Source organism: Mastomys coucha, unplaced genomic scaffold, assembly GCF_008632895.1.
Source record: "Mastomys coucha isolate ucsf_1 unplaced genomic scaffold, UCSF_Mcou_1 pScaffold2, whole genome shotgun sequence".
In the NCBI taxonomy this organism is placed as follows: Eukaryota; Metazoa; Chordata; class Mammalia; order Rodentia; family Muridae; genus Mastomys; species Mastomys coucha.
In genome coordinates, this window is record NW_022196902.1 from 3,540,073 (window position 1) to 3,567,075 (window position 27,003).

The window sequence follows — 27,003 nt, forward strand, 5'->3', positions numbered from 1 at the left end:
CCACCACACTCTTAATCCATAAAACCATTGTGTGGGAGTGTTTTTTTTTCTTCCCTCTTTTTTTTTTTTTTTTACTTTTTGAAAAAGAAGATATTTCTAAGGGATTTTGAACTGTATAAGGATCAAGCGAAGTTTTGTTAGTGCTTTCGAATTGTCAAGCTCATTGGATTTAAATAGCAATGGTGTGGGGTTAAATGCAACTAACATGTGAGACAGGATTTCTGACTTGGTGAGAGGTTTGTCTTCCTAGTTGTTGGCCATCAAGTATAGTATTATAATTTGTTTTCTTTAATGGGATTGTCTCTTAACTAAAATTTTCTACTAAACATGAGTGAAACGGTTACAACATTTGATACATGAGGTCATGGTTAATGTGTTTCTTACCTGTTAGTTTTCTCCTTGAGGTGACCAATTACCAGACAATAAGCAACTACAGGGAGTTGAGGAAACAATCCATTCTGGTGGGGAAGACGCAGCGGGGTGAGAGTGCTTCTTGTTGCCGTAGCTTGGTGAGGTTGCTTGCTCACACCTGGGTAGGTAAGAAAACAGACAAGATAGGAAACAAGGCTGGGCCTCCAGGCTCCGCAACCAGCATCAACTCCCTACACCTAGAGCCCATCTCAAGTTTTCAGAACCTCCTAAAACAGCCTCGCCAGCCAGGGATCAGTTCTGAAATGTAACCTGTCAGGAACTTTTATGGCCAAAGCACAGCAGCTATTATTTGACTTAAGTCTTCTTATCAATTTACCTATTTTGAAGAGTTCACATTACATAACAGACTTCAAGTTTTGTGTAAGGACTGCTAAGGAATGTGCCTAGTATCACAGGGTTATTGTTAAGATAAAGAAGTGGATTAGGATGTGATTCAGGAAATGAGGATATTTTCACTGTAAGTGGAAGTCTTGTGTGTGCAAGTCCTGGAACATATCCAGGAGTGAGGCCCAGCCTAGGTTTGTGCACATTTGGGCTGTAAGCCTGAATGTCACAATGTTAATGTTTTTGTTTGAAAATATTTCCTCATAAAAGATACATTACCTCTATGTTGGTAACCTTTACAGCAAATGTATGTTGTTAATTAATCTGGAGTTTGGATTATAATTGGCTAGAGGCTTAGACTTGACTGTATGGAGTGCGTTCTCTTAATTCTTCCTGTCTTTATCCTGCCTCACATCAGTTATTCAATTTGCCATTTAGAATTCACATTTGCTAACCAAGAAAGTGAAAGCGTGAAGATGAGCAGCCGAAGGAAACGTGCTCCCCCGATGAAGGTAGATGAGGAGAAGCAGCAGCAGCTACACTGGGACATGCATGAGGACCTGAGAAGGGAGCCGCTCACCTTGACGGCTGAGGAACAGGCCTGCTCAGATGCCGACTCTGCGGATTGCGTCATCATAGACAAAGACCCTCCTGAAAGTGCAGTTCACAGAGAGAAGAAGAGGCGTTCAGAGACTCTGAGCCCCTTAGAATCCGCTGATAAAGAGACCCCTTTGTCAGTGACTTTGAATGTAACAGTTTCTCCCTATCGTGTGGATCATTCTTGGAAAGCATTTCTGGGAGATTTTGCTCTTCAGCTTCTCCCCAAAGAGAGTTTAGTTGAACATTTTTCTGAAAGGACTTTTACATTGATTCGTTCAGAGTCAAGCAGTCATTTCCTGATTTATGTTCATTCAGAATGTAAAGATGTAGAGAAACAAGAAAATGTACTTAAAGGATCAGCCAGTGTTTGTGGCAAGGGTATTCGAGTGGAATCCTCCTTCAGTAGTGACATGTTACAGGATTTGGCCTGGCTACAGAAGAGAAGAGGAATAAAACTCTACCAGAGACCAGAAGGAAACCATACAATCAAGGTACTCAGGGTCTGTGGTGTTGTGTCTACACTGGTAATTCACTGATGTTAACTTAGAAAGTCTCAAAACCCAGCAATAAGCCCCGCATTATTAAGTTTCAAAGAATAACTTTGTATGAGGCTTTAAATAACTGTAAGACTGTATCCTCCTGCCAATCACAAATAGTCAGGCTGTACTTTCCTAAGGAGATTCTCCTGTTTTCTCTTCCTGCCTCTGTACTCAAAGTTACCTGCTTTGGTTCTCACTATCTTGCATTATAATACCTTCTGTTTTCAAATCTTGAGTCTATTTTGTTTCAGAAATGGTATATTTAAAATATGACTTAATTTCCTGATTGTAAAATGTAAGTGTAACCTTGCTATTCTGACTTACAACTTCCTATCATGTCATTAAATTTCACCCTTTGTTGCTGTTTTTTATCCAGCTCCTGAAATTCCAAAATTTGTTTCCCAAACATATATCCTGTCTTTCTGCCTGTGCTTTTCTCAGTTTCTTCTTCCCCATCTCGGATAGTCTGTTCAGAAAGAATCTAATGCATAGATGCATAGAAAAAGTTTTTTAAGTCGCAGGCATGGTACTACATGTCTTTGTCCAGTGTATCTATTTTCTTTCTTTTTTTTCTTTTTTCTTTTGGCTGCTTGTGATGGTTTGTATATGCTTGGTCCAGGGAGTGGCATTATTAGGAGGTGTGGCCTTGATGGAGTAGGTGTGTCACTGTGGGCGTGGGCTTTAAGATCCTCCTCCCAGCTTCCTGGAAGCAAGTCTTCTCATGTTTGCCTTTGGAACAAGATGTAGACTTCTCAGCTCCTCCCCCATCACGTCTGCCTAGATGCTGCCATACTCCTGATGATAATGCACTGAACCTCTAAACCTGTAAGCCAGCCCCAATTAAATGTTGTCCTTAGAAGAGTTGCCTTGGTCATGGTGTCTATTCACAGCAGTAAAACCCTAAGACACACTTATATTTAAAGCACACTTACATTTGGCATCCTTCCTGCTTGCTAAACTGTGAAGTCTTTTATCTTCACTGCCCATTAAAGTGTCTGATAACTAACAGTATCAGTAAATTTGTAATTCATTTCAAGATCTGCATTAAGTTTTGTAAATATATGCAGATCGCTCAGATGTTCTAATATTGACTTTTTATGAACTATAAACAATACCCATTCTTTTATGATAAATTTTGCTAAGATCAGGTGAGATAATATAAGTAGATGTACTTTGTAAGAAGATGATATGCCTTCATGCTAAAGGCTGAAAGAAAAATCCTAAGAAATTATTTCATCTTTGTGTCACTGAAATGTTTTTCTTATATCTCAAAAGAAATTATATCAGTAGGCTAATTGTTATTTCTGAAGGGATCTGTTGTGTTTAGGGTGGAATGGCCATAGATTTATTTCACACTAACCTAAAGAGTAGAGAACATTTAAAAGCATTATACAGCAGTTAACTTTTCCCTTGAAACTGGAACTCCACCCTGCAATTCCCTGTCTACTGATTTTGAGGACCAGAATTTTGCTGGTAGCAGGAAAATAAGAAATCATAGCCTATGTGTCTGTATTTTACCCTTCAAACCATACTGTAATCTCTTCCATTTTCTCTGACATTGATTGGGCTAAGCATGTAAATATTTAAGCCATCTCCTGGTGAACAGGATGCAAATAAGTACAATTCTGAAATGAAATCTTTGCCACTTGTTCCAGTGTAATGTTGCTTGATTCTTAAAATTTCAGCAGAAGAAATGAAGGATTTCAGTCATTAGGGAATTAGGCCCAGGATAGCTGGAGATATGAAGAAAATGCAAGGTTTACCATTAGAAATCTTAAAAATTAAACTATTAGTCATAGACTAATATTAGTCATAGTCTAGAAAGACTCATAGACTTTCCATTTTAAAAATGAAAACATTTGTGTCTAAACAAAAGTTATGCTTCCTAAATTTCTTTGACTCCTAAATGTCATTGTCTCTACTTAAATTTGAATGTTTCAACTCTTAGGATTCAACAGCTGCATTGTTTTGTAAGTTAAGATACTTAACATAGTCAAGGTCTGTTTTCTTCCGCCTTTTATTTCATATGACTGAATTGATCCATTGATAAGGATTCCCAAACATAACCTCAAAAGGCTGAGCTAGGAAATGCTTCCTTGTACCATGCTTCACTGATTATTCAGATGCCCATTAGGTTTAGAAACCAGTGTCTTGGTGGGTAGAATTGAGGCTTTCATCACATTGTGTTTTAGTCCCATTTAAGGGAGTCTTTTTGTTTTTATTTTTCTAATAAATAATGTATCATAGACATTTATAGAGTCAATTTGTGAAAATAAAGTGTATCTCCTGCCTGTAGAGCAGACATTGTTAAAACCTTTAAAATAGTGAATCTGGGGACTGGAGAACTGGCTCAGTGGTTAAGAACACTGGCTGCTCTTGCAGAGGACGCGAGTTTATTTCCCAGCACCCACATGTCATTTCTAACAGTCATCTGTAACTCCTGTCTCTGGGTCACCACTGTCCTTGTTTGGCTTCCATGGTCACTGCACACATGTGATATACAGACATAGATGCAGACACAAACACCATATACATAAAAAAAAAAATTCAACATTTTTTAAGAAATAGTGACTCTGAAAAAGCTTTTCTTGTGTCCTTATAAAGAATTACCTACTCCCAGTAAAACTTGACGTGTGTTAATTCTTTGTAGGTTGGAATTTACATATTGGAAGCTGGCCTAACAAGACTGGACTTCATGAGTGATGCAAGTTCCAGAATGAAAAAGTTCAATCAGCTCATGAAGAGAGTGATGGAAAAGTTACATAATTTCCTTATTCCAGGTAATTAACAGAATAAGATTTAAAATTGCATTTTGGGATTGCCAGTTTCTCCTCAACTTGTACACATAACAACCTGAAAAACAAGTAATAAAATGAAGAAATCTGAGTGTTCTTTATACAGTACTGTGTGACAAAGTCTGAAATGCCCTCACTGATACAGTTTGCTTTTTTACTGTAATTGCTTAGTATTGTGCCCAGCATTCAAGAAATGTATGTACTTATTTTTAGCTATTCTACAAAAATGTTATGAAGCTGGTTGATTGATTTTCTTAGCTATTCTGCAACAATTTTTAATAGCTGGAGATTGTTGCTGGTCTTTAATCTATTTTCCTTTGCAGTTTGATAAGGAATCTCAAGAGATACATTCCTATAAAGAACACATGGCTTTGTTATTTGTTGGCAGGACATGGAATTTTTAGTTAGCATGTACCTAAGAGCCTGGGAATATTAGTAAGTATAGCTCAGTAATAGAGATAAAACAAACTAAAGGCACTGTTTGTTCAGTACTGTCTGTCACGGCTAGACCTGGGAAGTAGCTGAGGGGCACCCGGCTATGCTGCTGGAGAAACAGCCTGGCTCTCCAGATTACAGTGGACATTTAAGGGGCTTGTGTTTTCAGGTATAATTTTCTCTTCTCTCATTCCTTTTGTTTTGCTTTGTTTTTTTGTTTGTTTGATTGGTTGGTTGGTTGGTTGGTTGGTTGGTTTTTTGTTTTTGTTTTTTTTGTTTTTCTTCTTTTTCCTTATGTGCTAGATGTCAAACCCAGAACTGCACTCATGCTAGGGAAGGACTACACTTCCGAGCTATAGCCTTAGCCTTATAAATTTTCATGTTAAGAGTGTTTTGAAAATCTGTTTTTGAACATAGCGGGTACATGGTTGCCATAGCTCATTCTTTCAAAACTTCACAATAGTAATAATAGTGACTTTGCAAGTTAGAGATTTACAGGAAAGAAAATATCTTGTTTCATAATTAGAAATGCTATCAAATTAATCTAGAGTATGTTTTTAGTTATAAGAATTTTAGCCAGCTATGTTGGAGCACACCTAAACTGCCAGTGCCCAGGAAGGAAAACTTCAAGGTTAGCTATCAGTGCTTGATTACATTAATTATTTTGTTGCAATAGTAAGAAATAAGTATATAGTTACACTGTATAGTTGTGATAATCCTATGTGAAATTTTGTATTGAAAATAATTTGTAGATTATCCAGAACACTATTAGTCATTGAACATATAAGATGCATTTGTACTCTTTAAGAACAGTTTAGACATAAAAATCGTTCATTTCTTCACATTGAAAGACTAATTCACGTGTATGTGGATTTTTCATTTTTTTTAAGTTACAGTGTGAGTCTTCTACAGGGCACTTGTATTCATCTAGTAGAATGTACTAGCCTGACATGCTTACATTAATCAGTCTTTCAGCATGCCTCCTCACTAATTCCTACTGCTACTAAAGGCCTGCCCTTCCCAGCCTGAAAAATTAAGGAACTAATATCTTAACTAGGACTTTTTATGAAAAATATAAGGATTTTTTTATGTTAAGATATAAAAGTGATAAAATAGTTTATAAATTACAGGTGAAATTCATACTCAGTTTCTCATATTTATTAAATAGTTACAAGAACAGAACTTGTCAGTGTCTCTGAGGTTCTGTGACAAGTGCACAGGTGATTGAGAAGGCAGATATATTACAGTCAAAGTATAAAATAACACACAACCATGGAGCAGAAAATAGATGCCATGCAGCATTTGAACTCTTTTAAAGAATGCGTAGGTGAGTTTTTTTTGAGGAGTGTTTTCCAGTCACGGAATACATAGAACAGGACTGTGGAGCTGGATGACTGCGTGGTGTTTCCTGGAATAAGGACTAGTGGTTAGCAAGCCTTTTGAAGCACATGCATCTACATTCCCAGCCCCTTGAAGAAAACTGAGCAGTGAGACTTTTGGGTGTGAGACCAATCCAGAAGGTATTGCAAAGTGGCAAGTAAAACACTCAGAGTGGGAAGGTATGGGTTTAAAAAGAAACAATTGCTTGTACCTTACAATGCAGATCCTGTTACATACCTTTGTTGGATATACAGATGTGCTGGAAGAAGATGAAGAGAATTCAGAGAGTGAGCCAGAGGGTCAAGATATTGATGAGCTCTATCACTTTGTGAAGCAAACACACCAGCAAGAAACACAGTCAGTCCAAGTGGATGTCCAGCACCCTGCCTTGATTCCGGTCCTGAGACCTTACCAGAGAGAGGCAGTCAACTGGATGCTACAGCAAGAGCAGTTCAGAAGCACTCCTGCTGGTGGCAAGTATAAGATGGCTTGAAGAAGGGCTTATCAGGAGGGACAATGTTGGAGATAGTCAATAGTGGGGCATGTATGGGGTGATGGCAAGTAATCATACTGAAAGGAGAATAATTTTCTAAGATGTCTTTCAAAATAGATACCTAGAAAAAATAATATGTGACTTTCTTACTTTTAAAAGTTTAAGCTTGTTCTTCCTTCAGCCTTAATGGGAATGTATGAAAATTAAGAAATTAATTTAAATCATGGTTCCTACTTGTAATATCATTTTGGAAGGTAGTAGCAGGAAGATGAGGAATTCAGGTCATCCCAGGCCATGATGTGGCTTCCAGGCCAGCCTGTTTGGGCTATGTGCCTTGCTGTCTCAAAAGAGAAAGAAAGAGGGAGAGAAAGGGGCGGGGAGAGGAAAAACCATGACTTGTTTACAAAGGATTGCTTTTAGAACTTAGTTATGTGTAAGAACTTTCCTAACTTGTCAGTAAATATTATCAACAGACAGCAGGTTTGCAAATGTGACTAATTTTCCTAGTTTACATTTTTTGCTTTTCCCACAAAATAAATAAACCAAGAGATTCATTGCAGGGATGTATTTTAGTAATAACCTTTGTTTGTTTTGAGGCATAGTCTTGGTGTAACTCCTGACTGTTCTAGAACTCAGTCACTATGTAGACCAGGCTGGCCTCAAGCTCTAATTAGAATTCATGTTTTTGCCTCCTAAGCACTGGGCTTAAAACTGTACATCACTAGACCAGCACTGTTTTTAAATGAGTAGACACATAACTCCGTACAACGAGTTATTAACTAGCTCTGATTCTTCCTATATAGATTTGCTTTAGTTAACTACTGGTGATATTACTTATTTCTTCCAAATATTCTAGCAACCTAACTTTTTTTTTTAAGTTTTCCTTTTAGGAATTATCAGTTGATAGGCAGTATTTCTTCTTGCTCCTTATCCTGTTAATACCAATACATTTGTCTTCTTCCCAAATTACCTTCCTCATCTCATTTCCCTATCTTCTACAATCTCATTCATTCATATTCTTCCGCATTCTCCTCCCCTGTTTTGAAACCAACATCTAACTCTGGAGTTGGATGCTCTTGGCAAAGTTTCATAATCTGTATGTTTCACTGCCCAGCTCTCATTCAGGCTTTCCCTCATTATTATTTGTTTGGGAAATTGTCAGTTCTATGAAGCCCCACATAGGCAGTATTATTTTTTCTCTAAATTAATTTTCAGATACATAATTTCCATAAGGAATAACTTACATACAACAAAATGCTTTGATCTTAAAGGTAATATTTGATGTATTTTAACAAATCTGTAAACTTGGAATCACCAGTTCTTGTCAGGCTTCTGCCACAGTGACAAGAGAATCTGAGAAAATCATCTCCAGAGACTCACTGAGTGAGACGATTCAGAGCAAGGATAGCTAACTTGATTGCTTTGGGCCCAAGGAGAGGTTAGGTATTTAGAGGGAAGAAAAATCTTGTTTCAGAAGTAGAGGAATGCTATCAAATACATCTTCAATTTTTTTTAAATTATAAGACTTAGCTAGCTATGTTTGAGCACAGTTTAGCCGCCAGTGCTTGGGAAGGATAACGTTAAACTTAGATATCGGTACTTGATTATGTAATTATTGAGTTTTAATGGTATAAAGTAAATACATAATTGCACATTGGTTTTGTACTGAAAATAATTCATAGATTATTCAGTGTAGTTTTAGTCATTGAGCATATTATGTGTGTTCACAATGTTTACATTGCGGCAATGACGTACAGCTGAGGAGCTCTTCCTCTCATTGTAGTCTGGAAACAGAGAGAGGGGACCAGGACTAGACACAATCCCCAAGGCCAGTCCTAGTCAGGATCAACTACCTTTACTTGGGTACCATTTCCAATTTCTACTAGCTTTCAGAAACCCCTCAAATTGATGAATAGTAAGCACATACAGACACAGAGACACACGTTTGCACTTCGCAAATGCCCAAAACCCTTACCAGGTTGGAACTGGTGCTATATATTAGTTTCCCCTGAGCTGTTTATCGTGCTTTGCTCTTCTGTGTTACTACTTGCTTATGAGTCTGCAAAAGCAAAGGCAAAGGAAGCTGGCAAATAGTACTAGAGGAATATGTGAGCAGCAATGATGTAGCATTTCCTGAGGAAGCCTTCTTAAGGATATGGATCTCCTGAATCAGTATCCCATGCCATTTTGTTTGTTTTATCTTAGTATCACTATGTGACAGGAGAAAAAAAAATTAAAACAAAAGCTCTTATATCTTATACTTCACTTTAGATAACTCCCTGCACTTCTTGTGGCGAGAAATTGTTACACCTGATGGCTTGAAACTCTACTATAATCCATACACAGGCTGGTAAGGCAAAATCTTATCTGATTGATTTTAATAAAATATGTACAGTAAAAAACTGAGAATTTAACATGTGCTCAGTATTGAGGAATACTGAAAGTCTTATATATTTCTGCAGTTAGGATAGACTCAGAATTAAAATGCATTTGTCATTTCTCAGTGAATACAATTATCATAATTGGCTGAAGCTGCTGAGCTATCAAGACTGACAGAGATGGCTGGGCATGGTTAGGCATGCTATTAATCCCAGCACTTGGGAGCTCTGAGTTGGAGGCCAGTTTGGTCTACATAGAGAGTTCTAGGCCAGCAAGGGCCTTGTAATAAGATGCTACCACAGAGATGGTGAGAATAAAGGAGAGATTAGATTTATATCTCAAATAATGTCATTCTTTTATAAAGGCAAACTTTTACTTATCAATTTATAGATTTAAGAAATGTGAGAATCTTTGAACATAATTAGTGAATCAGTATTTATTGTCTTTTATGTTTTTAATCACAGATTTATAAAGACCATAAAGGGAAAATACTGCCTTCTAAAACATTATAAAATTGTATATATTTATTCTGTGGCCAAAGATGGAGGGGTAGCATGAAGGCAGAGGACAACTTTGTTTTTGAATTTCATCATGCTTAGCATTAGGCCTGGTTGCATCACTTTTGCCTACTTAACCGTCTTGCTAGACTGCATAACATTTCTGTTTAATTATAGATGAGATAAAATGTTGATCATGTACTAGCACCATTCTTATTTCTACATACTTAGTTGTCTGCTCAATTACTGTTATTATTTTATCCCTGTTAGGTATGATGTGGAACTATGACTTGTTTCCTCCTAAATGAAGTTTCAGTAAACTTTTCGTTCATTTCTTCAGTTCTCTTTGGGAATTCTAGTAAAAGACAGCATTTTATTTAAATACTTCTTGGGTTGTATTTTCTCGTAGCATCATTCGAGATTTCCCACATGCCGGGCCACAGTTGCTTGGTGGAATCTTAGCAGATGAGATGGGCCTTGGAAAGACAGTGGAGGTTCTGGCTCTGATTCTGACACATACCAGACAAGATGTCAAACAGGATGCTCTCACCCTTCCTGAGGTACAGAGAAACACTGCTGTGCTCCAGAGGGTAGGAACAAAGGATGTCAAGACACCTTGCAGTGCACCTTGAGCCTTTGCTTGGCTCTTGAGTCAACCCCTACTGTGGTTGTGTGAAATGGCTTACATTCATGGTTGGTTGGTTACCTTCAATGTGACTTTGGTTTCTCAAGAGGTTTTTCTTAAATGATGTAGACCAACTAGTAAGAGAATATACAGTAGTAAGTTATCAGTCTTCCAACTAATTAGCAGGACTTTTACAATAAGTCCTGTTGGTGCTTCGCATATCTTGCCAACACTAAAAGGTCTATATTGTCACTGAATGAAGAACTGTCTGTTTAATTACAAACCTCAGATTCTGTTAGGTAGGATTTAGTGATTGACTGATAGCTTAGCATTAATAGATTGTTAGATGGAATAGTTTTTGTATTAATATATGAATTGTAGAGTTCACAAAATATAATTCCTACCCTTCCCAGTAGTAAAACCTAAAGCCAGCACATTAAATCCTGCTGAATTTAGCCCACCAATCAAAGAATCTCCAAGAACCACCAGGCCCACAATTTTATTATTTATTTAATCTGTTGATAAATTCATGTATACATAATAAACCTTAGTGATTGCAATAGGAAATAGAAAAGAAAAATCTTTATCTTTGTATATATGTTTATAAATATGTAAGTTCATATAAATACATTTTTATAAATTTATATAAATATATAGCTATGATGGGGAGGTTGGAGAAAAAGACTCAACAGTTAGGAGGTCCGAGCTCTGGCTGCTCTTCTAGAGGACCCAGGTTGGATTTCCAGCACCCAGCTATGGGGCAACTAACCATCTGTAACTCTAGATCCCATTGATGCCTCTCCCTCTTCTGGCCTTGGTGGGCACTGCATGTATGTGATGTACAGATATGTAGACAAAATTCCCTTCTACATAAAACAAAAATAAATCTTACTTTTAAAAAGACACTGTATGTGACTTAAAGTATTAACATCTTTCAGAGATTATTAATTAAGCTCATTACATATTTTGTTTCTGAACTTTCAGTATTTTAAATTTAATACATCATTTGTTTTTAACTGTGTCATTAAAAGTTACTTTCAGAAATTCTCTACATTTAGGAAATTTAGAATATACAAATTAAAACATGATGGCTAGTTATAAGCTCCCTAATGAAAAACTGATACATAATGAATGACATTTAGTTATCTCCCAGTTGTATATGAGTATATTCTATTTCTTAATAGAAGGGATAAATATAATAAATATTTCAATACCAAAATTATGTATTTCAGGGAAAAGTGGTAAATTATTTCATCCCAACTCATTGTCCTAGAAGAAAAGTGGAAAATAGAGAAATCCAGGATATAGCATATGAACCAAAAGAGAAAGTTCACTGCCCTCGTAAGTGTGGTGGTCTCTTCACATACTCCTTACAGTGATTCTTACTGTAGTTTATGTTATTCTTAGAAAGATCCTAATAGTAAGCACTGGGTTTTGGTTTTTTGTTTTTTAGGGGTTTTTTTGTTTTTTAGTTGTTTGTATTTAACATAAGAGCATGGCTACAAGTTACATCAAAAATAAAGAATTGGTCCCAGTACTACTTGTTTAGCCTATTATATTTCAGTTTCTTCAATTTTATTTAATTTCAAATGTAGCTTTTATAATTCTTATTAGCAGATGAATTTTCTTAGAAATCGTAGCATACCATATACTAGGAATTCAAGAGATTGTATTTTATAATTTGAATGGTTGTTGTGTCATCAAATTAACAAATTAGCCTAAATAATGCTTTGTTAAATTATTTCTACTACAGTAATTTTTCTTAATAAAGGTAAATTTTTATTACATATTTTTTAGAATACTAGATTGTCTTTTATTTGTACCCAGTCCTTAATAAAGATTAAGATTGAATTTCATATCAATTATTTGGAATAATTATCATATCTTTTTGTCTATCCACTGTTCATTTAGCTACACGTGTGATGATCCTGACAGCTGTGAAAGAAATGAATGGGAAGAAAGGAGTTTCTATTCTTTCTATCTACAAGTATGTCAGCTCCATATTCAGATATGATGTTCAACGGAACCGGAGTCTTCTGAAGCGGATGTTGAAATGTTTAATCTTTGAAGGTCTTGTTAAACAGATCAAAGGCCATGGTTTCTCTGGGACTTTTACATTGGGGAAGAATTACAAAGAAGATGTATTTGATAAAACAAAAAAGCAGGTAAACATCATTCATTAAGTGCATGTACTCATATACCACACCTTGCAGGATAAATGAATAGGTCTTACTTTGCCACTGAAGCTTTCAGAGTTTAGAGACAAAAATCAGAAATGAGTGGGAAAAAGTACTATGGCAATGACTGACTTAATGTTTCTACTTTCTGAATGTGTCACAAAAGTAACAACTATTTTAGTTACCGTTGAACCCAGAGAAGTGTGGTTGGCACAGTAGAAGTACTCAGTGGAATGAACTCTAAAATTAGTTAGTTTCATATACCTTAAAGTTTAAGGTAACTTGTCTTGTTAAGATGCTGTCTATGTTTACAAATTTTGCTCCCAACTTTAGAATTGTTAATGCCTCAGATTGTGTATACCTATGTGTAAATGCTTCATGTCTTTTATATAAAATTATCATATTCCCAATGACATCCTGTAGAACTTTAATATTTTTCTATAAAACTTTTCATTTGTAATTTCAATCTTAGAAAAGTAGACACAGTACATGTAAACATCATTAAGGAAAGAATGTTGACAAGTCAGAGTGTGAAAGCCTTTTGCTTGCTTTTGCTTGGCCACTGGAAGAGATAGTAGAGAAAACAAACAGACACACTTCATCTCTTAGAGAGCCTCCAACTTGTACCTAGGCAAGCACAGCAGTGAGCTGTGCTGTTGTAGTCCTGCTGCCACCAGGAGCTGGAATCTCTAAGTGCCATTGTTCTGTATTAATACCCTGGTTCTTCTGTGTGCCCTCAGTTCTGATCCCATTTTCAGGGAGCTTTTCCTATCACCCACCTGTTTGTCACACTCTGACTGTATCACATGCCCTTTGTAGGCACTTCTATAGTGTGCTTTGACTTACTCTATAGACACAATGCCTGGCCTAGAACTGACATTCAAACCATAATGACAAGAGACACACATAGAAAGGCAAAGGTAAAAGTCTGTGTACTGACGGCAGCAAACAGTAATCAACCTTCATTTTATTTGTACTTGATGATTTGGAATTGTATGTACTCTAAGTTTCTGTTTTTGATTGATTTAAGCAAACTTAAATCATAAAATGTAAATAACAGGGATAGCTTATGTTTTTCTTTCTCATCAGTACTACACAGGGATCAAGTAGAACCTTTGCTTCTCTGAAGGTGACAGAGAGAGATCTTTCAGAGGATAAATTAGAGTATGTTTATCACAAACAAGTCTCCTTGGGTAAAGGGGTGGTAAAGATACTGTTGTTTGTAAAGCATATATGTATATAAAGTTTAGAGTTTAATTTTACAATTATAACTTTATTGGCACATGTTAATTAAACAATACTTTTCATAGGCAGTAGGGAGCCCAAGAAAAATTGAGAAAGAATTAAGGAAATCAGTGAACAAGGATACAGATTCTGAATACCTACCATCAAACACTTCTGATGATGATGATCCTTATTATTATTACTGTAAGGCAAAGAAAAACCGTAGTAAGTTGAAGAAGCCTGTTTTACTCACTAAAAAGGAAAAGGGTCAATCTATTAATCTGGATTCCCAAGTTGATGCTCCAGCTGCTGGAGACTCTGCAAGTACTGATGCTCATGTGTCAGAAAGTACATGTGTCTCTGAAGACAGGCAAACCCAAGAAGCAAAAGACTGTGCTGAGTCTCCAAACCCTGCTGCCGAGGACTTGGCACAGTCTAACACTGCAAGTCCTTGTGAAACCCCTGATTACCGCTTTGAGTGTATATGTGGTGAATTTGACCAAATCGGCCACAAGCCAAGAGTTCAGTGTCTGAAGTGTCATCTGTGGCAGCATGCGAAGTGCGTGAATTATGAGGAGAAGAATCTGAAGGTTAAGCCCTTTTACTGCCCCCACTGCCTTGTTGCAATGGAACCAGTATCAACAAGAGCAACTCTGATCATCTCCCCAAGCTCCATTTGCCACCAGTGGGTGGATGAAATCAACCGGCATGTGAGATCATCATCTCTTCGAGTTTTGGTAAGGCACTGCAGCTAAAGAGGAATTAAAACATGTACATTTGTGCTTCTTTGTGATAGTTTTCATCATGGCTGGACAAGGGCTCATGTAGCCCAGGATAGCTCCAAGGATGACATTGGACTCCTGATCTTCCTGCCTCGTACTTCCCAAGGGCTGGTATTATAGGCATGTGTACCATACCCAGCTAATTTTGATGATGTATGATTTTTACTTTTCTTCATACTTTTCCCCCCAAAGCTCTTTATTGATGTTTTCATACTTTTTTTTCAATAAATTGAACTCAAGGGCTTGTGCATGTCAGACAGACACTCTAGCACTGAGCCATATTCCCACCATCCTCTGTTTGTATATTACTAAAATTATTTGTTATAACACTAGTACTAGTTATACCAGAGCTTGAAGAGAATATTGAAAAGAAGAAATAGAATAAGCTATATTCTTTTTTGACTTCCAGATTTCAGAAGTGGAGAGTATATTAATATTAAGGCTTTTTAATATAAAATATTCTTTAATATTAGTTAATTCTCTAATGTTAAAGATTCTTGATCATCAAGATGAAAATGTAATGGTAGAGGCACTTGTGATTTCAAAGAAAGATACAGTCCCAGGGTGGCATAGTATAACTGCAGATGCCATTTAACCTCTCACCATATTGTCTTCTGGGGCCTTAGTTAACTCATTAGAATAATTCAGATATTTATTTGGTTCTTGACATTTTCCAGGAGCTATGCTCAGTTCTAAAAGCACCCTCTCAGAGGCTTGCTGTGTAGGTTAAATTAGGTGGTCAGGTATGGCCCAGAATCATTGATCGTTACTGCTGGCTTCCTTTTCCTCCCGTGCAAATAGTGCAGTTTTCCCACAGTTGGGCTTGAAGATGTGGACATGAAGACAGTAACAATAAATAAAGCGCAGTTTTTGCCATTGAGCAGCTCTTTTCTGTGTGGATAGGCTTTTCAGTCTTAGCTCCTTCAGTTTTGAGCAGGTCACTGTTTCCTCTGTGTGAGAAAGAAATAGCACTTAATAGTATGGCTGTTGAAACTTCGAGAAAGGGTTTCATACAGTATCTGAGACAGGAAGGAGACCTCCTGAATGATAGATGTGATTGCTCTGTTTCCCCATACCACTGGATTCTCACACACCTCTGAGTCCATCTACCAACCTGCTCACATTTTCCCCCTTTTTCCAGTTGAAAGAGCATTTGTTTCAAAACTTCACTGAATTATTAGCTCCTCTGAGTTAACTGTCAGCTGCATGATTGGTCGTTCCACCAGTGCTGTCACAATTGCTCTGTGATATTTCTATTTGTGTTGTTTATGTCACTTGGCTGCCACACTAAAACGTAACCTTTCTCTAGACAGTTGTGCAATCTATCTATAGTATGTATGGCCAAAAGCAAATTTAGAAAGGGCTCAGTTCAGTAGGAATATAAATAAATGAGCATTCTTTGGCCTCTACCAAGGTTTTCTGTAATAACTCTTGGTGCTGCTTATTTCCTAGGTATATCAAGGAGTGAAGAAAGATGGCTTCTTACAGCCTCATTTTTTGGCAGAACAAGATATAGTTATCATTACCTATGATGTTCTTCGCTCAGAACTAAACTATGTCGATATCCCACATAGCAACAGTGAAGATGGGCGTCGCCTGAGGAACCAGAAGCGCTATATGGCCATTCCCAGTCCCCTGGTAGCAGTGGAATGGTGGCGGATCTGTCTTGATGAAGCTCAGATGGTCGAATGTCCTACAGTAAAAGTAAGAGTCTACTACATCTCTGAGTGCAGAGGAAGGAACAAATGATGTGAATGGTTCAGTAGTTGGAATTCAGTTAACTCACAGTACTGATAGTTTTGGAACGTTTGTTGTAAATACTCTTGTGTTACCAACTATATAATCCTTTGAAATTATTCTCATTCTCTGAATGATACTCTTGTATGGAATACTTGGATATCAGTATGTGTATAACACAATTCAAAGCAAACTATGCTTAGGGACCTTTAAATTTCACCTAATTTGAAGGCTTAGCATGTGTTCTCCAGTAGCCTGTAGCAAATAGCTAAAGAAAATGACCATTATGTGTTGATTTTTATTATAGCTGTTTCTGTGTGTACATATACCTCAGGCATGCCTCTGTGATTCTCCACTCTATTGTTTAAGGTGGTCTCTCATTAGACCTGGAACTTACTGAGTTAGCTAGTTAGAGGGGCTGGCTTACCAGACTCAGTGATCCCCCTGCCATCATTTCCCAGTGCTGTGCACGTTTCTTTTTACTTTGATGCTAAGGTCCTAGTTTTGCGTAGCAAGTACTTTACTGACTGAGCAATCTCCCAAGCCCCATTATTTATCTTTATTCTGTCTGCAATGACCAGTCTGTAACCTGAACTGAACTGATGAATCATATCTCATAGTACAAACACTCACCTCTATAGTACAGGATATTTTTTTCCTTCTGTACATGCTTGAACCAGGCTTACATCTCTGTGTCTCATGCTGAGAGTCACTGTGTTGGGTAATAGCTTATTGAGTATGACATTCAACAACGAGTGTGAAAACTCATAAATTAAAGCAAATATATCTTATCTGAAATGGTCTATTTCAATGGGCTATTTTCATGAGGAAACACATACCTGATTTTTGTGTTTTGTTTTTTGTTCATAACTTTCTTTCATTAGGCTGCAGAAATGGCCCAGCGTTTGAGCGGGATTAATCGGTGGTGCATCAGTGGCACTCCAGTTCAGAGAGGATTGGAAGGTAGGTAATACAGGCTTTCCACAGTCACCATACTTGAAGAGCTTACTTACGGGGAAAAGTACTGCTATGCTTAATTTTCATCAAAAATCTCTAAGTGTATTTTTACTTAGAGTTTGCTCTTTATAGCTTAAAGAAATTAACTTGTAAACGGAACTTGGATGATGCTTCAGTTTGTATTCTTAAGGACAGATACATAGGGAGGACTCCATTGCTTTAAATTGGCCAAGTGTTGTACCCATTCCACAGTATAGATATAGGTCTCAACTCAATCTGATTTCCAAAGAAAGTTTAAAACCTGAGAAGAAAGGACAGCATGAGGGAGAGAAAATTTTCATGTAAGGGATACTGAAGAAAATGAAAGCTGAGTTGAGATCTCCAATGCTGTTAAGTGATAGGAGATGAAAGAGTTCTCTTAAGTAGAGGAGCCTGACATTTGAAGATAACGTGGCTGCAGGAGACCTTAAGTGTCAATGTGGCTAAAGAACAAAGAGCTAGGGCAATCGTGCATGCAGAGACTGAATGGGTGGATTTAGAGAAAACCAAAAAGACCTAATAGACCATAGTAAAGTACTTTCCTTATTTTTTTGGAAAAATAGATTTTGGAAATTTTTGAAAAATTTGAAACTATTAGAAGGATTTAGATGCAATGTAATAAATGAATCTTATTGATGAATTTATTTTTCAAAAGATGACTGTCATTGTAACATAGAGTCAGAGAGCAGAGTATGTACTAGGATATCAACTGTTTGGCGGCAGCAGTTGATGGAGGCAGGTAAAGCTAGCACTGTGGATCTAGACTAGAGTTGTCTTAGAGAAATAGAGAAAGTGGATGAGGAACATTAACAAGGTGTGGTGTGCTGATAAATTTCTAAGTCATACACATCTGTAAATTATTCTAGAAGAAAAGCATCTTTAGGAAATAAGATTGTTAATTTGTTTCCAGCAGATATGATTAGAGTACTTTAGTTAAGTAGAACACAAACAATTGGACTGATGTGATCTGAACTATAAATCTCTGATTTCTGCAGACAAAAATACATAATTCCTATGTGTTACCAGTCACTTGATTCAGCTACATAGCAAGGCCCTGTCTACAAAGTAATTTCAACCTAAAATGTTTGTTGGCCACCCTCAAATGGTGGAATAGGTAGTTTGTTTGTTTCACAGTTTTATTAGTTCCTTTAGAGTCATACAATGTATTCTGATCATATTCACCTTCCTCTCCTATTTATTCCCCAGTTCACTCACCCACCCACGTTTTAATCCTTAAGACAAGTTTGTGCTCCAAAATATTTTGGAGTATGTGGTCTTGCACTAGAGAGTGGTTGACTTAACAAGGTCTACTCTCCCTTTCCCAGAAGGTAATGTTAGCCAATGGCTCCAGGGCATAGTGTGGGATTGTGTTCCCAACTCCCCTCTCCATGATGGGATTTTCTGTGGCTGGGAATCATGGAATTTTAAATAATAATTTTTACTCCTTTTGAAGAGAGCATATATTGTGTTTTTTTTTTCAAGTAATGATACATAAAAGCATAAAGAAAAGTACACTCAAGCATGGAGAAGTGGCACAGTGGTTAAGAGTGGTGATTCATTAAGTTTTGTGTGTCCTTCATTATTGTCTTACACTAGTTCCGTAGACATGAAGTTAGTAGAATGTTAGTTAGGTCAGAGCATATTCCCTGAGTCATATGAGATTAGCTCCTACTTTTGTTTGTTTGATTGTTTGTTTTGGTTTTTTGAGACAGGGTTTCTCTTTGTAGTCCTGGCTGTCCTGGAACTCACTCTGTAGACCAGGCTGGCCTCGAACTCAGAAATTCACCTGCCTCTGCCTCCCAAGTGCTGGGATTAAAGGTATGTGCCACCACTGCCCAGCCCTGCTTTTATTTTTTTCATGTTTTTCTCATTTAACAAGTCTTGCTTTACTGCACGTGTCTTAACAAAGCAAATCTACTGAAGTTTCACTGATGATAGCATCAGACTTTTAAGTGACATGCACAAGCTTTTCTCCATCTTACATCTTAAGTATCCCAGAAATTAAAGTAGAACCTAGAGCACAGTAGATTCTTGAAAATGTAAATTGCTCTGGGATAAAATGTTCACATTCAAGAAGCTACAAGATGGATTCTGCTTCATGGTGAGTTCTGTGTGTGCTTTGTGAGTTTGTGAGTGAGCTTATGCAAAACCAAAATAAATCCCTGTGTTCTGTGACTTTTTCTTTACAGATCTTTTTGGACTGGTGGTCTTTCTTGGAATTGAACCTTATTGTGTCAAACACTGGTGGGTTCGACTTCTCTATCATCCATACTGCAAGAAAAATCCTCAGCACCTGTACAGCTTTATTGCCAAGATAATGTGGAGGTCTGCAAAGAAAGATGTCATTGACCAAGTCAGTATGCCCAACTTTTATTGACTACAAATGTTATAACGAAACAAAGCTGCAATTGAAGTTAAAATTTCAGGCTAAATTGTTTCCAACTTCCCATTACAGATCCAGATTCCACCTCAGACTGAAGAAATGCACTGGCTCCATTTTTCCCCAGTGGAGAGACATTTCTATCACCGCCAGCATGAGGTGTGCTGCCAGGATGCCATAGTAAAGCTCAGGAAGATCTCTGACTGGGCGCTGAAACTGAGCAGCTTGGACAGAAGGACTGTCTCCTCCATCCTGTATCCACTGCTAAGGCTCAGGCAGGCCTGCTGCCATCCACAGGCTGTTCGTGGGGAGTTCTTGCCGCTCCAGAAGAGGTTTTATCATCAACTTAACTTCTCTTGTGGGATTTATGTTGCAGTAGTGGTCAGTGTTTAGGCACTTTTGACTCCCAGTTTTATTCAGGGACTTCTGGCTAGGTAGCAGTTAAATTATATTATTATTATTATTTTTAGTTTTATGGTTTTGTGTCTATGGAGCCTCATTTGTAAAAGAGTCATAAAAATTGTTTTCATTTCTTTTAAAATTTAAACGATTGTAACAGATTTTTGTGGTTGTATTTTTGGTTTAGAGAGGATTCTTCACCTGTACATTTTTTTTTTTTCTTTCAAGACAGGGTTTTTCTCTGTAGCCCTGGCTGCCCTAGTACTCTTTCTGTAGACCACGCTGGTCTCTGCCTCCCAAGTACTGGGCTTAAAGGCAGGCACCCCCACACCTGGTGAAAATTTTTGCTCTTAATAATACTTCTAGTTTCCCACATGAAGAATATGCTAGCAATATTCTTTGATGTGTCCTGTTCCATAATTCTTTTTGTGGATTGGACTACACCTTAAAAGGGGGCCCGTGTTTAGTACCTGGTATTATAAGAAACTCTCTTAGCTATCAAAGAGCTGTAAAGATGATTACTTTTGAGTATATTATAAACAGAAATAGCAAAGATGATAAATTCATACACTATAAGCTGAATGTGATAAAAGTTTTACGGATTATATATTGCTATGGAAATAGTTTCTATTTAAAGAATAGTTTAAGGCATCTCTCTAGTGGAAATAACATCTGACTTGACTATAAAAACATCTCATTTTTTATTTTGTAAACTAAAATTTAAATTTACAGTAAAGCATAAGTCTAATTAATATGTAGTGGAGTGAATCTAAATAGACCCAGTCTTAACATTTTGAACCTTGTACAATTTCAAATAGATCATATTGTTCCTTTTTTGTTTTGTTTTGTTTTGTTTTGTTGTTTTTCAAGACAAGGTTTCTCTGTGTAGCCCTGGCTGTCCTGGAACTCACTCTGTAGACCAGACTGGCCTCTAATTCAGAAATCCACCTGCCTCTGCTTCCCAAGTGCTGGGATTAAAGTCATGCCTGGCTCATATTGTTCATTTTGAATAAATGCAAAATGTAAAAGAAAGCAGATCAAGTAGGAGAATACTTGCTGGATTAGTAACAATTAAGTATAAGCCATAACTAAAACTGAAAGTGAAGGGACTGGAAATGGTTCAGCAGTTCAGAGCTTGTGCTGCTCTTCCAAAGGACTGAGTGCAGTTCCCAGTACAATGTCAGGTGGCTTACATCACCCTGAAACTCCAGTTCTAGGGGGCACTCTTCTGGTCTCAGTGTGCATGTGCATGCTCATTCTCTGTCTCTGTCTCTGTCTCTCTCTCTCTCTCATTCTCTGTCTCTGTCTCTCTGTCTCTGTCTGTCTGTCTCTCTCTCTCTCTCTCTCTCTCTCTCTCTCTCTCTCACACACACACACACACACACACCCATCACACTCAGACACTCACATACTCATAAGTCCATTTTTAGAAGTGGAGACGGAAGCTGCTGAAGGTGTGGTGCAGATGCACAAGAGTACTGTCACCCTTTTCTAGTACGCTGACTTTCCTGCTGAGGTAATGCTTGGAGGTTTCAGCTCTGATTTTGAAAGTTGTCTCTTCTTTTAGCACCATGACAATGGAAGAGTTGCTGACATCTTTGCAGAAGAAATGTGGAACGGAATGTGAAGAGGCCCACCGGCAGCTAGTTTGTGCCCTTAACGGCTTAGCAGGCATTCACATCATTAAAGGTAGCAGGTGATTGCTTTATTATATGTGGTTCTTCCAGTACTTGTTGAGGAAGGATAATTACAGAATGGTGCTCTCACACACTACTGATATGAATTTAATGGGTTCCATTAAATAGCAAGCACTTATGCAGAATGTGTCTAGAACAATTAGTGTCATGTACCTTAAGCAAACATTTTTACCTTGGGAAGATTAGTAAATTGGAAAATTTTAGGAAATTAAGACATGAACAAAGATTCTCCCATAAGATATTTATCTTAGTCTTTTATATTGAAAAATTAAAAACAACCAGAAAACTTAGAAATAGAAAAGTGATTAAACTGTAATACATTCTTGGGCATATTGTTAATTGATTTTAAAATTGATATTGTACATTCAGTTTTTATATCATAGTGTATACCAAGAATGGTCTAGAAAGAACATGCAAAATAAAATCTCAAAGCTTGGATATATAACTAAAACCACAGTTTCTAAATAATCACAATAATTGATAGACTTATTATGAGAATAGGCAAATCTGTAATTGTAGTAGCAGGTGATGATATCCCTTACCCAACTGCAGAACAAGCAGATATTTTTGCATCAACACTTAAGCAGTGGAACAAAGACTTGGGTGACAGTGGTAGTCAGAACTCACTGAACACTGCCCAGCCACAGAGGAATGTGTGCTCTTTCCAAGTACACATCTGAAGTATAGAACAAGTCAGTAAATACAAGAATTCAAGTCTTCCAATGCTTGTTTTATTACCACAGTGGAATTGAACTTGCTGTCAGGCTGGTGAGGGGACTCCTGCCAAGCTTAATGACATGAGTTCAGTCCCTGGTACCCACCTTTTGGATGGAGAGAACCCACGAGTTAACCTCATAATATGAGCTGTTGCATGCACCCCTTTCTACCCCATAAATAAATAAATGTAATTTTAAAAATAGATACTGATAAAAAAGTATAAAGAGTAATTTAAAAAGAGAAGCTAGGTAGTATTTAGAAGTGAATGGGAACAAAATACTAAATGTGAGGTCCTACATATCAATAACTAAGGGAAATCTGAAGCATTAAAAATGTGTATAGTTGTTCTGTTACATCTGTTATATTAATTTATAAATTAAGCTTTACCATAGGATTATGTGCATAAGAAACTATGCATTGGGCTTAGCTCCGTACATGATCATGCATTTATGTTTACTAATGATGTCTTTGTTTATAGCCCTTGCTAATGAGAGGAGATCTGCTTTCACACAGTGCTTTGGAAGTAGGCAGCCACCTTGTGATAAATAGCATTTCCTTCAGTCGTCCATATGTAACCCTCCTCTGCACCATCAGTTACTATTAGTCTACTTTGATGTGTAGTCATGGGGCATTTTAACCTGTTCTCATTTACATAAGAACTTAAAACATCATTTAAAAGGCTCAGAGTGGTAAAGCTCCTTGCCTTGCAAGCATGGAGATCTGAGTTTGATTCCCCTAGAACATGCTTAAAAGAACCAATCTGCTGGTGTGTTGGCGCACTTCTGTAATCCAGCATTGAGGAGACAGGCCGTACAGCCTAGCTCCTGGAGAACATCAGGCCAATGAAAAGACACTATCTCCAAAAGTGATATAGGCAGTACCTGAGCCACAGCAGCCACCTGACATTGTCATTGGGGCTCCGTACACATTCGTATGCATATGTATGTACATCACACATACACATGTACCTGCACACTCATGTACAACAACAGAAAATTACTTGTTCAGAGAATATGTAGTTTCTGTAGAATACAAAATAAGTGTTCTAAGCCTCCAAGTAGCCTTCGTTATCTGTTCCTTAGCATGGCAGAACCGTCCTGGATAGTGTCTCTTCCTTTCCAAGATGCCTGAGGAGAACTAGAGTGAGCCATTCAAACTGGGTAGAAGCGGCTCTAACAGAGAAGACAGGCTTCTCTGCATCATGACTGAGCTGGCCTCTGACACACGGCACATCTACGTCTGTTCTTTAGAGCACAGCACAGAGTAGCCCTTGCTTTGCTTTGTGTCATTCTTAGTATGAAACAAGGAAACACTGAAAAATTGGAAAACAGATCTTCCTCATGTTACGGATTTTAACGTGAAGTTATCTCAGATACTTAGTGATTTAACCATGTCCACAATGTAAGTCTTATTAGCAATAATTAACAAGACAAAAATATAGGTTTAGAGTGGGTCTGATAAGTTTTCCAAATATGGTACATACAACTTTGAGAGAACAGGCTCTTTCAAGTAATAGTATTTACAAATTTACACTTCCTACGTTTTTAACCATTTTGATAAGTGTGCTCTATAGTAGTAGTCCAGGGATCAAAATTACCTGGGCCTTATAGTCCATTAAAAAAGACTGAATAGGTAAGCAACTCTGGTAAAGAATTTTATAGTTGAACTTTATTTCATTCTAACTTGGACAGAATTAAGCAAAAATTAAGGGAAAATGTGTATCATATCTAATACCAGCTTTGTACAGTGTCAACTTAATTGAATAGAGTAACTGTGATTAGAGTTTGTAGGTTACTTGACTACTACAAATAAAAAATATGTATGCTTTCCTTTGAAAATGTGTTAATAATGAATGTAATCAAAATACTTTGTGGTCATTAAAGTCTAGCATGCTGTCTGAGAAATAGTATCCTTCAACCTCTAAAGTAAGGTCTCTCTTTATAATCCAAGCAGGCCTTGAAATTGGCTGTGTGGCCTTGGCTTAACTCAAACTTGTATTCTTTCCTCACGTTACTGAGTCACGTTTGCATTACAGCTAGAAGTGATCTTTTTCTATATGCATTTTATATTATGTGTAGAAGTTTCATGACTACACTATTTTATTTACATAATTGCTTGGTGATTGGGATATTATTCCATTTTGCTTAATGAAATATCCACTTGGCTTAGTTGCTTTCTCAACACTGCTAGTGCATGACGTTGTGCTCACATGCCTGTTATCCCAGCACTTTCAATTCAGAGTATCTGCCACAGATTTTGTGTGTTCTAGTGCAGGTTTACAGACACATACCATCCCACTGACCTCTCTCTTCATTTTATGTTGTAACAAGTTCCGACAAGAAGTGGATCTCTGCCCCTTGGCTTTTATCTTGTCTCCCTCTAGGATTGATTGCTTCCTTTCCCTGCTCCTGTGTTAGGGTTGGGGTAGCACATCTTGTTTGCTCATTCTCAAGCACTCAGGCTTTGGCAGGATGAATGTGTAGGCTCCTGCATAGCAGTCCCATGCTGCTGCCAGACAAGCTGCACTGCTACTCTCTGCAGGTGGTTTCTCTTGTCTGTGGGTGGGATTACAATAGCTCATGCTGTTTAGACTCTGTTTAGATATGGATCAGTCAGGAAGGACTGAAGTTTTAAAGGAAATCCACATTTTCAAATTCTGGAAGCACTTTCTTATACTATGGGAGTGTGTGATATATAATGAATACTTTCAGATTCTCGGTGACTGGTATTTTAAACACATAGTATTATGAGTTTAAACACCATGCTTTCTACAGATACTCTTTGGAAGTAAATGGGTTTGGAATTCTCAAATCTATTACGCTAACTTGGAAGTGTTAGTGCCATCAAGTGGCTGAAAATGTGTATTTCTAAACTTGGCTTTGGCTTATATTTGTCAAACTTGTTGCATATACATATTTTGAGTTTTCCACAGACAATGTATTTCTATAAACATGAACCAGATGCTATTATGAATCATTCCTGATCAGCTGCTTAAATTATGGTCTAAGCCACAGTGCTTCCTTTAAATGGGAATTTATTAAATGATTATTCTTTATAAATAGATACTAATTGTGTCCATATGTCTGAATGCATTTCAGTCTAAGTGCTACAAAGGTTGGAGCATAAAAATGGGGAATTCAAGGTTAGTTGAGGTTAAATAGGTAGATCCTGTTTCAGAAAAAACAATTCACTGCATGAAGATAATTGAATACTACTACTCATTATACTAGGTAACTTATTTTTATGAAAATCATATTCTCCCTTATAGAACTGAATAAAAATTAGCTGAGTCCTCAGTATTGTAAAGGGATGGATTTTAGAATGCTTTCTATTATGTGTATGTATATGGGAATATATGTATTTGCATACATAAATGTACATATATGTGAAGTTAGAAAAGTGAAAGAAGAGAGGCAAATTTACAGAAGTATACATATCTATATAGAAAACTGATTTTAGTTATAAATATAACCCTAAATATTACTAAAATTACTTTAAAATTTTTATTTTAAGGAAAGAATAACATACCTTCTTGGCAGAGAAACAGCAACATCTCTGCACCTTTTTTGTATTTCATAACTTTTCTGACATTCCATTTTAAATTTAATTTGTAAGTTACTACAAATTTTGAGATTTTCCTCAGACAGCAAATTAAAGTAGGTGCTTTATTTTAGCCACTAATCATGACTCCTCTGCTTCCTGTCAGTGTCCCCACCCTTCTCTGTAGTAAGCAGACAAGCCCTTGCAGCTTTGTGAGCCACAGGATCCCCCAGCATCCACTCAGTCCTGCTGTGCCACACATATATGTATAGACTTACACAAATATAGACTTAAATATAATGTTCTCAGTATGTATATTGTTACTTGTATATTTGTTCTCAGGGCTGCCTATATCCAATACCAATTGGATAATCAATTAATGAACTCGTCTCTGGAGAAGACCATTTTTCCGCCCACCAATGCTTAGATAGATGCTCTAGTTCTTTGTGTGGGGATGAAGCTTCCTGATCTTTCTTCCCACCCAGTTTGGCCTGCCTATTACAGTTGTTCTTGTTTAGCTTATATGTTTTTAATTGAAAATTATGCCTTATACCAGGAACAAATTATGTATATCAATAAAAGTTTATTATTTTTCTGAAAATTAGATATAGATTGATCAGAGTGTCATGAATACTTTTTTCTTACTATTGATGACAGGAATTTGTCCTTAACTTTAAGTAATATTGAATGCTAATTGGCAACCTTTATGTCTAATAAGAGTAAGGTTATATTCTAAGCTTATTTTTTTTCAGTATGATTTTGTCATTATAAGTATATTTTATTCCAAATGTATCCCTGTAATTTGAAACACTAAAATATCCTGTGAAGTAAAGGAACCATAATCACCTTTAAAAA

The 27,003-nt window shown here is 37.0% G+C and overlaps 1 protein-coding gene across 4 annotated transcripts in view; it reads left to right on the forward strand.

Annotated features, from left to right (window-relative positions):
- Shprh (SNF2 histone linker PHD RING helicase) overlaps positions 1-27,003 on the forward strand; it is a 72,923-nt gene that overhangs the window by 1,191 nt on the left and 44,729 nt on the right. For all 4 annotated transcript variants that reach the window (XM_031380383.1, XM_031380385.1, XM_031380381.1 and 1 more), the window contains exons 2-14: positions 1,195-1,847; positions 4,546-4,675; positions 6,760-6,978; positions 9,270-9,348; positions 10,284-10,434; positions 11,732-11,840; positions 12,411-12,664; positions 13,987-14,637; positions 16,135-16,386; positions 17,304-17,382; positions 19,605-19,768; positions 19,871-20,127; positions 21,762-21,883. In XM_031380383.1, the coding sequence (XP_031236243.1) occupies positions 1,233-1,847; positions 4,546-4,675; positions 6,760-6,978; positions 9,270-9,348; positions 10,284-10,434; positions 11,732-11,840; positions 12,411-12,664; positions 13,987-14,637; positions 16,135-16,386; positions 17,304-17,382; positions 19,605-19,768; positions 19,871-20,127; positions 21,762-21,883 (3,082 nt within the window). In that variant the 5' untranslated portion in view covers positions 1,195-1,232. The remainder of the gene's footprint in view (positions 1-1,194; positions 1,848-4,545; positions 4,676-6,759; positions 6,979-9,269; positions 9,349-10,283; positions 10,435-11,731; positions 11,841-12,410; positions 12,665-13,986; positions 14,638-16,134; positions 16,387-17,303; positions 17,383-19,604; positions 19,769-19,870; positions 20,128-21,761; positions 21,884-27,003) is intronic.